Raw genomic sequence first — 12,514 nt, forward strand, 5'->3', positions numbered from 1 at the left:
TTAGCAAACGCTTCTTAATGCAGAGATAAAATTTAAGACTCTACATGAGTTATCATATTTTCTGAATTTCCAAAGTTGAATGTGTTTTATGGATATATCCGGGTACTAAAGTCACTTTCTGTTATTTCAGACATATATGCTTGGTTGGTTTTTTGTTTGTTTTCCTGGAGAAATCATAAAGAACTAGCTGTATTGGTCAGGGTGGGCTAAGCTGCTCTAAAAAATAGATACCTCCTCTCCCACTCACTATATTGTATCATCACTGTCCATATCCAGATCTTTTTTATCATCCCAAATAGAAGGTCTGCCCATTAAACAATAACTTCCCCTCCTCTTCCCCGCACCCCCCAGCCTCTCTTCCTCTTTCTGACTCTATGAATTTTTCTTTACTGGGTACCTCATATTAGTGGAATCACACAGTATTTGTCCTTTCATATCTGGCTTATTTCACTTAGTATAACGTTTTCGAGGTTTATCCAAGTTGTAGCATGTATCTGAACTTCATTCATTTTTGATGACTGAATAGTATTCCCTTGTATGTATATACCACATTTTGTTTATCCATTCATCAGTTGATGAACACTGGGGTTGTTTCTACCTTTTGGCTATTGTGACTTTCCCTTTATTTTTAATTGAACCCTCACTCCATAATTGCTTCCTTTTCCCTTTTTATTTGCACTATAATTGTGAACAAGTGAGATGTTGTATTTTCATCGCATGGGGATTTTTTTTTGAGGGAGGGTTGCTACTCTGCAGGGTGTGATAAGGCTATGCTAGTAACACAGTTTGTGCAGTCAACAGACATTTATTGAGCATCTCCCTTGTGGTAGGTACTAGGGATACAGAGATGAATAATACAAGATCCCAACTCCCAAGGAGTTTAGAGTTTAGTAGGGGGGTGAGAAGTGTAGGTAAATCATTGCAACGCCAGGTCCCAGTTGTGGGAGGGACCCAAAGAAGAAAGGACCTGCTCTACCTGGGGAGGTTAGAAGAAGTGAATCTTGAGTTATGTTTTGAAGGATTCAGGGGGGAGCTGGAGGAGGGAAAAATAGAGAAGACCAAGCAAGCTTGTAGCTCATTGGTACTTTTTCCTGTAGGCAGAGTCAGTGAGGGCTTCAAGCAGGGGGCTGATATGATATCATGCCAATCTGAAGATGATTCTAGCAAGAATGTAGAGAATGGGGTGAGGTGCATAGCACCAAATGCTGGGAGAATAGGTCAGGATAAAGTGACAAAGGTGATACAGTGATAAAGTGTCAGTTGCACTGAGGATTGTGAGCTGGGATGGAAGAGCGCTAGATGAAAGAGAGAAACCATCAGAATTGTGGACCACCTCCATGTGAGGGTTATGAAAAGGGCCTGTTCCAGGATGAAACCCATGTTTCTGGGTTGGTACCATTAACCCACACAGGGCAAATAGGTTTCTAGAGAAAGGAACAGAAGAGAAATCTCAGTTTGGGGCATGTGAGTGTGAGCTGTCTGTGGAATATGCAGGTAGATCACGCCATTAGCTGTGGCACACACCTGTCTGCATCTCAGGAGAGGGCTGCCTAAGAAATTTGAGATTCAAGCGTCAGTATCGTAAGGTAGCAACTGACTATTCTGTAGAAAACCGGACCAATAGTAAAAAGTCACTTCCCTTTCTGAAGGTGTCCCTGCAATTCAAATCACTGTGAAGAAGGATTGTATATATCTTCCTAAGCAAGGCCCACATGTGTCTAAGCCCCAAAACAGGATTCTTTTATCATGTGAGTGCAATGAGAATTTGGTCAGGCAATTCACAATGACTTCAAAGTCCATATGGATTTGGGTCTCCACACCATTCTCAAATCTGGACCAACTAGGCGTCAGAAGTAGGACATTTCAGATTTGGACCTGTTTCTGAAGCCATAAAAGGGCCTCTTGCCACCACTCTATTGCTGTACACATAATATTTCTAATCCCCAGAACAACCCCACAGAGAGGTACTCTTACCTCATTTCCAAATGAGGAAGTAGAGGCTCATGGCGTTAGGCAAGGCTCACAGCTCCTAAGTGGCTGACCCTTCATTTGAACACAGCTTGGATTCCAGACCTCCACACTGCACCTTGTCACGATCAGTGAGTCACAGTGGGTTAATGTATTTCAGATGGGACAGGGTTAATGTGAGGCAAAAGAGCCACACTGAATTGTTTTTACCATGGAACTGAGATATTTACAGGTGAAATGATACAGTCGCTGGAATTAGCTTCAAAATAATTGACGAGTGGGTGAGGGTTTCCATGAATCCAGGTTGGTGTTGAGTTGATAACTGTTGAAGCTGGGTGAGGGGTACATGGGAGTTCATTATATTGCTCTCTCTTTGTGATTTTTTTTTTATATATTGCAAAATAAAAAGGGTTTGGAAGCATTTGGATGAAAGAGTTGCAGAATGGCATTTTTACTAAAGTCAGTTATTTATGTTGGAGACCTTTTTGGTGTTTTGGATTACCCATCTCAGAGTTTATGCATATTAATTGCAAATAAATTGCATGTTAGTTGATATGCATATTAATAAGTAACACTTATTGTTGAGGTGATGTGCTCCGACTTTGGGCTCTGGCATTGACTAATCACCTTCTTACACAGGAAGGAAATGGCATATTGTCCCGTGTCCCCTCATAATCGTGTTCTCCTAACAGATGGAGACATGTTATGTACTGAACGTGAGTGCCTGGAGGCACTCCCTCCGCAGCTGGGATGATGGCGGGAAAAGACAACAGTTGTTTTTGAAGAACGCTCCCATTTTGGACATGAACGCTGCCCTTCACCATTCTTATTTTATCATCTCTGATGATAACTAAACATGGGAAGTAGTTGGCTACAGGACAGCTGTTTTTTCCATTTGTGGATGCAGCATTTCTCACCCATCAGGATGTGAAGGGATCCCCGTATCCTAAGACTGACCCTACTACATACACACCCAGTGGGGAAACTGGATGACATTTGTAAAGCAATAAGTATTTGAGGAGGTAGCTAGAGAAATTTAGAAAAAAGTAAATGCATAGAAATATACTCACATAAAATATAAATAAAAGGGCTTGTTTCTTTTCATTTGAAATGTTTCATTCAAGGGCTAGAATTAAATTGCCGTAGACCATTGCAAATTTAGCCTGAAGAAAATTCGATAGGAGTTTGGTGTTTTCTGTTTGTAGGTCAAGCAAAACCATTTGCAAATAGTAAGAACCATGACTTTTCCTTATTGCGTAATTGTTTGTAAACCATGGGAAAGAGTGAAATCACTGACCAAGTGAGACAAGGCAGCAGTCTCTGCGGATGGTCAAGGGACTAGCAATTTCCACTTATGCGTATATTTTAGGCCTGGCCTCCAAAAGAAATACGCCCAGAGAAATGGTGTGGTTTTATCCAGGGCTACTGAGCCTAATATTTGGCTGCCTCTGTGTTATTCTGAGCTGTAATTTTCCATGTCATCTAAGTTCGTAATAATTCTTTACTATGATGGAGTTTCAGCGAGCAAACATTCTGCTTGGTGCATTTCTTCTGAGTGAGTAATCCCCTGACACAACCACCAGGTGTTGGCAGAAGCAAACCTGGTCATAAGTCATGCTCCCCTTCCGGCGTGGCGAAACCTAGGACGCGTAACCCAGTGTCTTTGAGAGCAGTTGCTGATTTTTCCTAAAGGAAATTTGGGAGAAAAGGAAACGAAATACACCAATTTAGGAGTAGAACTAATGTATGATTATAAGACTTAAAAAGTACATAAACACTAGCAATGAAGTCATTTCTTCCAAGTGCAAGACCATATACCATTTTCCCCTTGTTCTCTGTGTGGCTGGATTGTGGCATCAGTGGCTCGGTGAGTTTCTGTGATGGAAGGGGTTAAAGTCTGTGGGATAGAAGTGTGAGGCAATTTGCCATTAAGAGCTGACCTAATCTAACAGAAAGAATTGAGAGGTTTGTCTTTTTTGGAAAACACTAAGGCTCTTCCAAGTAACCAGCAGTGTGACTTGACCACACTGCTCACTAGCTGGGGTTTGGACGGCCACCATGTCTGTCTGCTGGCTGCGTCCACAACTGTGGGATCTCTCTCCAGGCAGCTCACCATGGCTTATGTCATCTTCGCTCAGCCGGCCCAACGCTTTTTCCATCTGCTAAAATATGGAGCACGGGTGCTGCTTTTACCCTTTCTCCAAAGAGAGAGGGAAGGCAGATGAGTTTGTTGCTTTTCATTTAAAAATCATACGTTAATTGGCATTTTTTAAAAACTGTTCAGCTAAGCGTGTTTAGTGTAATCAGTCAGCACTGAATTTCTTAAAAGGCAAAAATGGGTACAGAGCAGAGATTTTGCACCGGTGTGTTAGAAGCTTGATAGATGTTTCCATAATGAAATGGTGCTCCGACCAGGACCTCTTTTCATCAGGGGTGACCTAAAAAGTATTGTTTGCAATGTTACATCATGTACTAACGAGGATAATTAATTTAGTAACACGGTAATTCCTCCCGCATATAGGAAGGACTGATGTGTATGCATAATTATTAAACCTAAAATTCCTCTTCTCTTTGTAAATTTTTACTAAGATATTTTCTAATGAGGTTGGGAGTTTAGACAATGATCAGATCATTGCCTTGTGTTTTGCACATCTGGGGGGATAGTAGCGGCTGATGTATTCCTAAATTAAAGGTATTCCTGCTAAAACCATTTCTCGGTTGCCTTTAGAGCATGCTAAAAAAAATCCAGGAGCATCTCCCTTAAAGGTATACTGTTTTTTATGTGTTTTTCCTTTTGCCATTCATGAGATTTTTAAAAAATAAAACGACTTCCTTTATTACTGTTTTAAAGGTCTCTGGGGAACAAGGCTCATGGAGGAAAGCAGCGCTGACCGAGAGAAACACCTGAAAAGTGTTTTACGGGAACTGGCCACATATCTCCTTTTTCTCATAGTCTTGTGCATCCGTAAGTAGAACATTTTCTTCCGCTAGAGGAAAAGTTTTGGAAATATTTGACCTGTCAAACTCATGATTAAGAGGAACTGTAGATGCACCAGTAACGGTTAATTCAGAAGTTCTCTCCTCTGTCATCAATTCCAATTTACAGTTTGGTAAAGCTCTCCTCTCTCCTCTGGTAAACACTGGTCAAAAGGCGGCATTATTTGATTGGCCGGTTTGTTGTCAGTTGTGACCATTTTCCCTATGAGATGCACAGGGCGACCTGCCAGACACCAAGTAACCAAGTAAAGGGATTTTTGTATTAGATTCTTAACAATAATTACAGCATTACTGTTATTACATCAAGTAATGTAAAGTGTACACAGGAATTATTTTCCAAGTTTAACTTTCAGAAAATACAAATAATGTCACCTAATATTGCTTTTATGTCTATTTATATTTAAAAGTCCCCTTTTTTTGGATTCGGATGTGTTGTGTGGATGCCTTCACTCTAACTAATCATTTCTTCCAAATCTTCAATAATTGTAGATTTTTACTCCATAGGAAACTTACTGCAGACTCATCTCTTTCTTCTTTCAATACATTCCTACATTGTCTGGGAGGGGAGGGATGCCTTAGCCAGAAACAACTCTTAGAAACCGTTTGCCTCCAAGTCCAGAAGGTCACGGGCAAAGGACTTATCCTCTGAATCAAAGGATATCTGTTGATGGAGTTCTGTCGTGTCCTCTCTAAAGCCCTTTATGAGAACAGACAGGAAGCAGATTTATGACCACCAGGACCTCTTAGCATATTCCTCAGGGAAAGGAGTTTGTTCTTACAGTGTACACTTAGAAATGCTTAAAAACCAACATCAACTGTGGAAAGAGTTCTCTTCTTTGTAAATGGAGAGAGTCCTGATTTAATCAATACTTTAATAATGCCATTCTTATTACATTAAAATTGACCACCTTGAATTTAATTGACTAAGCGCTAAAAGCTTCCTTTAAAAATGTTTTTTGTTTACTAGATTTATAAGAAGATGTGTAAGTTGAACATAAAAGATTAAGGAAACATTTAAGCTTTTGATATTTGTAATTTTAAGAAATTGAATATTGATTTATGTAATATCCCCACACTGGTTTTTACTAATACTAGTAAGCTCTTAATGAGACTCAAACAGGGCATGACTTCTCACATTTTCTGAGAATTTGACTATCCAAGTGGGAACTTAAGAAAAAGAGAAAAAAAGTAAAAAAGAAAAAAAGTATATATGTATGAACAACATTCGTTTTCTTGCTTTTTTCTTCCTAATTTTCTGAACTTTTCTGTTGTTTGTTTAGGAAGGAATCTCTCTCATTACCTTTAAAAGCATGTTATCTAAGAAATGCTGAAAACCTAGAAATGATCTATTCAGTACATTAAAAGTTATTAAGCAAGAGATGTGATATTTTTTAACTTTTATGTTCTGAGCTGTTAGAACTTAGAGTAAATGCTGAAGTGAAGTTTGCTTCCAGTGTAGAAATGGTGCTTAAATATTAAACTTCAGTGGCCTTAAATTTTAACAGGTAGATTAGAATCATTATTATTACTAATTTTTTTCAAGCATGACACATACATTCATACACAGATTTTATGCAAAATATAGGTGCTCCTATATGTCTAAAATTTCATTGTTCCCCAAAATTGCCTAAACATCAGAATCACCAAGAGAATTTCTTTTATAATTGTAGTTTGCCTGGATCTACTAAATCAAAGCCTTCCAGATGTGGCCCAGAGAAGTGAATTTTCAGATGCACTGACCAGCTTTGGGAACTAGGCCAGATAAACTGAGTAGCTAGAGTTTTAGGAAACAAGCTTGTCACATAACTAACTAGCGTTTTCTTGTTTATTTTAGAATTTTTATGCTTTTTGTTCTTTTTCACACTAATCACATTTTTGCTTCTTATATCAGCTACATTTTTTACATAGGCAAAGTTTTTTTTTTCAAAATATTGTAGAATCTCTGGGTAAGAAGGAATCTTGGCAGTCGTGGATCAAACCTCCACTGAATGCTAAAACTCCCCCCTGCAACATCCTTCCCAAAAGGTCAGTCATCCTGCCTCCAGTTGGGCAAGAGTTCCAGGTTAAGGGACTGACTCCTTCGAAATAGTTCGAAGTTTATTTTTATTTTTATTTTATTTATTTATTTATTTATTTATTTATTTTATTTTAAAAAGTTTTATTTTTATTTTTATTTTATTTTTCTATGGCTGTGTTAGCAAGTTCTTCCTTATGCAAAACCAAAGTCTGTCCTCATCTACCTTCCCGTCTTAGTTTTACTCTCTAAGCCAGCCTCATACCAGGGGCCTTTCCCATGTCTCTCCTCCAGCTTAGCGTGTCAGAAGTTTGGAGACAGACGTTCAATCTCCTCCAAGTCTTCTCTAGGTTAAACCTTTCCAGTTCCCTTAGCTGTTGATCATGTGATCGGAGACATGCCTTTGAACAACCCACCTGATAGAAACTCCCTCCAGTTTATCAGAGTCCCCCCCCTTTTTTTTTAAGGGGATGCATTTATTGTCACTCTTCCAAATGTACCCAAAAAATGAGAAAATAACCCCCAACTCAATTCCCCTCACCTCCACAACATTCTCCCCAGCACAAATAATTTTTCCCAAAACCACAAACATAAACTGGTTCTGATATTCTCATAAATATCAGTACACCTAAGCTGCGTCTTTATTCCCGTCTTGCCCCTAGGTTCTTCATGACCATTTTTGTTTGTTTGTTTGTTTTGTTTTTTAGCTTCCATATATATGTGTTAGCATACGGTATTTGTCTTTCTCTTTCTGACTTCATTCTGTATGACAGACTCTAGGTCCATCCACCTCACTACAAATAACTCAATTTCGTTTCTTTTTATGGCTGAGTAATATTCCATTGTATATATATGCCACATCTTCTTTATCCGTTCATCCGATGATGGACACTTAGGTTGCTTCCATCTCCTGGCTGTTGTAAATAGAGCTGCAATGAACATTTTGGTACATGACTCTTTTTGAATTCACGTGCAGTCTTAAGTTCACAGGCTACAGTCCATGGGAAGTAACTGCTAAAGACCAACTATGGCTGGAAAGCTCTCTGACCTTTTCAGTACTGGACAAAAACTACAATAACGGGCTTCCCTGGTGGCGCAGTGATTGGGAGTCCACCTGCTGATGCAGGGGACGCAGGTTCATGCCCCGGTCTGGGAGGATCCCACGTGCCGCGGAGCGGCTGGGCCCGTGAGCCATGGCTGCTGGGCCTGCACGTCTGGAGCCTGTGCTCCGCAACGGGAGGGGCCACAGCGGTGAGAGGCCCGCGTACCGCAAAAAAACAAACAAACAAAAAAAAACACTACAATAAGAAATGTATATTCATATATAAATATTACTTTAAACATGGCCTTTACTCCACGTGCATAGCTTTCTCTTTATTTCTTCGTGGTAACTTCTATGTAAATATTACATGCTTTTCTCTCTTGTTTTAAAAAAAAAAATTACACTACTTAATACAGGCAGGCATTCACAAAAGCACTTGTGTTGACAACCTCTACCCCTCAAAGATTTCCATCACAACTTGTCACTTACCTTTGAATTTTAACCCAAACTGCATTAAAATATTTGGGCGTGTTAATAATTTTAATGCACCTCTCTGGTTTATTCTGCAGCCTCACTCTGCCTCCTGAAAGGCCCTCACCCAGGTCACCAGGGACGTCTTAATTGCCAAAGTTTATGGGCTCCTTTTAGCCTTTCTCTCTCATTTGGTCCCAAATGAGACATTTGGCATTCCACAAACTTCCCTCTTTGGCTTCTGTGACTCCCTCTCTTCCTGTATCCCTCCTTACTCTATTCACTTTCTTCATTTTTTTCTTTCTGAGATGTGTTTAGACAGACGATTTTCTGTGACTGGGTCTTTGCCTTTCTCTTCAAGGGATCTTCCCTGCAGCTTCAGCTGGTCCTGTACGCTGGCGCTCCCAAGTTCCTCTCGACCTCTCATGGACCACGAATCTTGTGCCAGCTTTTACTGGACCTCTCCACCGGTGCATCTCAGGGGCATCCTTAACATTTCTCAACCTGGACTCACCCTGTCCATCCAAACATGCTTTGCTCACGTTCTCTATCTGGTTTACTATTAATATCACCCCCATGAATGCCTCTCCCCAAACCTTGAAAAAGAATGTGAGTGATCTCTTCTGATACAGTATAAAGTTTGATATCTATGTAATACATTAAGTCGTATGTTCTATTATAAAACCCCTAATGTCCCGAGATCATTTTTATCTTCTTTCTCTGTCAAAGATTGAGAGATGTAAATTTGTTTCTAAGTGTTATTGTGGTTTTGGTAATTCTCCTTCTATTACTAGAAGACGTTGCTTTATATATCTTGATATTGTTATTCAATACATAAAAGTTCATTCTAGTTATATCATTGTGTAAAGTATCATTTATCAATAAAAGATCATCTTTTTCTTTAACTCGGTACTCACCTTATAATCTCCTTTGTCAGATGATTGCAATACCACTTAACACCTTTTGTATATCTAATATATATCTTCTCATTCCTTTATTTTTAACTTCATTTTGAATGGGTCTCATAAAAATTCTAAAGATACCTTTTTTAATTTTTTAACCAATATTTAAGACTATGATCTAGTAAGTTTAAGCTCTACATTTCATGCTTTTGTCAGATTTCTGCCATCTTATTTTTTCCTCTCTTTTACACTTTCTTGGTATTTTTTATTTCTCTTCTTCTTTTTGTTACATTGGAAATTTTTTCTTTGCTTTTTATTCCACTGATCTGGCGTTTATACAGCGCAGTCCCCTTTATATAGTTTTTAGTATTTAAGCCTATATTTTTTCAGCCATATTAAGAAGAAAATGGTGTCTGTAGCCTATTTTTAAATGAGACCATGTTTTTTGGTTTGTTTTTGGTTTTTTTTGGTTTTTTTTTGTGGTACGTGGGCCTCTCACTGTTGTGGCCTCGCCCGTTGCGGAGCACAGGCTCCGGACGCGCAGGCTCAGCGGCCATGGCTCACGGGCTCAGCCGCTCCGCAGCATGTGGGATCTTCCCGGACCGGGGCACGAACCCGTGTCCCCTGCATCGGCAGGCGGACTCTTAACCACTGCGCCACCAGGGAAGCCCGAGACCATGTTTTAAGACAGCTTTAGTTAGTTTACATGCTGATTAGTTGGTGATGCTGTGATAATGTTTTCTTTTCTGGCTTATTTCATAGAAAATCGAATCTGAGAGTTAAGACGAGGACTAAATAGCAGAAAAAGAATATATGCACATAGGATATATGTGTCCTTTACCTTATATTTTTAAAATATTTTCTGATCCTCGTTTATGGTTATTTCTTGATGTAACTTTCTTCTTTACAATTCAGTTCATTTAAAGAGTGTATGTTACCTTCCAAGTGGGCTTTGCCCATCAGGGACCGAAAGGAGAAACGATGTAACAGTCTTACATTTCTATTGCATTTAACAGTATGCAAAATCTGTGTTCACATAACATTTCTCCCAGTGAACTACACAAAAGCCTTAGATGTTATTATTCCCATTTTCTAGATAGTGAAACTCAGGCTCAGAAAAATTAAATACTTGTCCAAGATCCCAAGATACCGAGACCCACAATTATGAACACGGAGGCTGACTTAAGGGTGAAGGAAATCTTAAACTCAAACCCAAATCGTTCTGATTTCAAATCCCGGGGGGTCCTTTAGCTCCAGCCTAGCTGGACTCATGATGCAGCTGACCCCTGGAGTGTGTGGAGCTGTCACTTGAAGCTATCCCTTGGACCAGCCCACTGCCTGGCACAAGGGAGGGGCGGAGTTAACGTTAGCTGACTGAATGTGTTAGAATCGTCATCCTCTTCAACCACTAGGTGGCATTGTTTCTCTGGATGTCCAGCAGGTGGCACTGCATAGCCAAGAGGATGTACCCCTTCCCTTTCAGTGAAGTTCTCAAATTCCATACAGGTCCTGAGAATTTCAAAAGCAATCAGTATTAAAAGTACAGGACAATAAAGGAGATGCATTTTTAAATCAGTGGCTAAAATACATACATATTGCATATTTATAAATCAAAAAATTTAAATAATTTGTCATAATTCTTTTTCAACAACCAAAAAAACCCCACAGGTAAAAAAATTTAAGAGTGATCTACATTAACCAGCCAATCCAAAGAAAATTCTAATTTCAAATTAATTCCAAAAATCAATGTAATAATCATTTAGTCGGCTTTGGGGAGCCTTCACGACCCCTCTTTAGCATGATATCAACTTTGGATCTGAAGAAGGCCTTTGCAGAACACATCGTACCTTGTCCACCCCTCTGTGGGAGCTGGTAGGCAGTGCTCCCCCTGGGGACACCGTGAGCACCTCTTCTTGAGGACAGAGATCACATCTTTTTTTTTTTTTTTTTTTTTGCGGTCCATGGGCCTCTCACTGTTGCGGCCTCTCCTGCTGCGGAGCACAGGCTCCGGACGCGCAGGCTCAGCGGCCATGGCTCACGGGCCCAGCTGCTCCGCGGCACGTGGGATCTTCCCGGACCGGGGCACGAACCCGCGTCCCCTGCATCGGCAGGCGGACTCTCAACCACTGCGCCACCAGGGAAGCCCCAGAGATCATATCTTGCGCATCTTCATGTCCAACACCTTGTCCCATCAATGGATTAAAAGTCCAAACCCTGAACTCCAGTCCGATGCAGGCTTAAGAGGTGACAGGTTAGGTAACACTGGAAGAGGAGTGTTGTTGTCCTAATTAGTGGGTCATAGGATGACAGGTGATGGAACCTAACTGTGAGGACTGGAAGAGGTCCCTTCCCCTCTAGATGCGGCACACGAGCCACGTGGTCGTGTGTGTTTATTGCTTCACTGACTGACTGCTTGAGATGCCTCGCAGACACACTTGTGTTTGGATCACTATTATCCACTCCTCTCTTTTAATCTTAATTCTCTATGATGTTTGGGTAGGGAAGGGGACTAGGTGAAGGAAAGATGTAATCTCCAAATCACTTATTATGAGGTTTTAAAATGCATTGTATGCTGCCTGAAGATTATTACAGAATCAGCTAAGTAGTCATTGCTTGCTGGGTGTTGAGAACTGTGGTCGAAAGACCTATAAAACCTCTGTGGTCAAAAGAAGCATAAAAGGAAGTATTTCCTTCCTCTTGAAGTGTTTTGTCATCTAATTGTAGGTATCAAAGCGTATGATACCTGCAATCATTAGAGTTCGGCATAAGACAGCACTCGTTAAAGTGCTGAAAGTTTTAATAGATAACGTTGTAGCGATCTGGTTAAGGAGAAAGAACCACCATTATTGGACATTTAAGTGTCAGCCACTGTATTGGATAATTTTTAGTTTTTTTTTTTTTTTTAAGAAATGCTGTTCTGCCTCTTCTTTCCCTTTATTTATTTTTAATTTTGGCTGTGCTGGGTCTTTGTTGCGGTGTGTGGGCTCTGCTTTGTGGCACACGGGCTCTCTAGTTGTGGCACACAGGTTCCGGAGCACGCGGGCTCAGTGGTTGCAGCGTGCGGGCTTCGTTGCCCCGCGGCATGTGGGATCTTAGTTCCCCGACCAGGGTTCGAACCTG

The 12,514-nt window shown here is 40.3% G+C and overlaps 1 protein-coding gene across 2 annotated transcripts in view; it reads left to right on the forward strand.

The window, feature by feature from the left end:
- PKD2 (polycystin 2, transient receptor potential cation channel) overlaps nt 1-12,514 on the forward strand; it is a 49,234-nt gene that overhangs the window by 3,375 nt on the left and 33,345 nt on the right. For both annotated transcript variants that reach the window (XM_004266134.3, XM_049709016.1), the window contains exon 2: nt 4,820-4,933. In XM_004266134.3, the coding sequence (XP_004266182.1) occupies nt 4,820-4,933 (114 nt within the window). The remainder of the gene's footprint in view (nt 1-4,819; nt 4,934-12,514) is intronic.

The sequence above is a fragment of the Orcinus orca genome, chromosome 4 (genome assembly GCF_937001465.1).
Source record: "Orcinus orca chromosome 4, mOrcOrc1.1, whole genome shotgun sequence".
Taxonomy (NCBI): Eukaryota; Metazoa; Chordata; class Mammalia; order Artiodactyla; family Delphinidae; genus Orcinus; species Orcinus orca.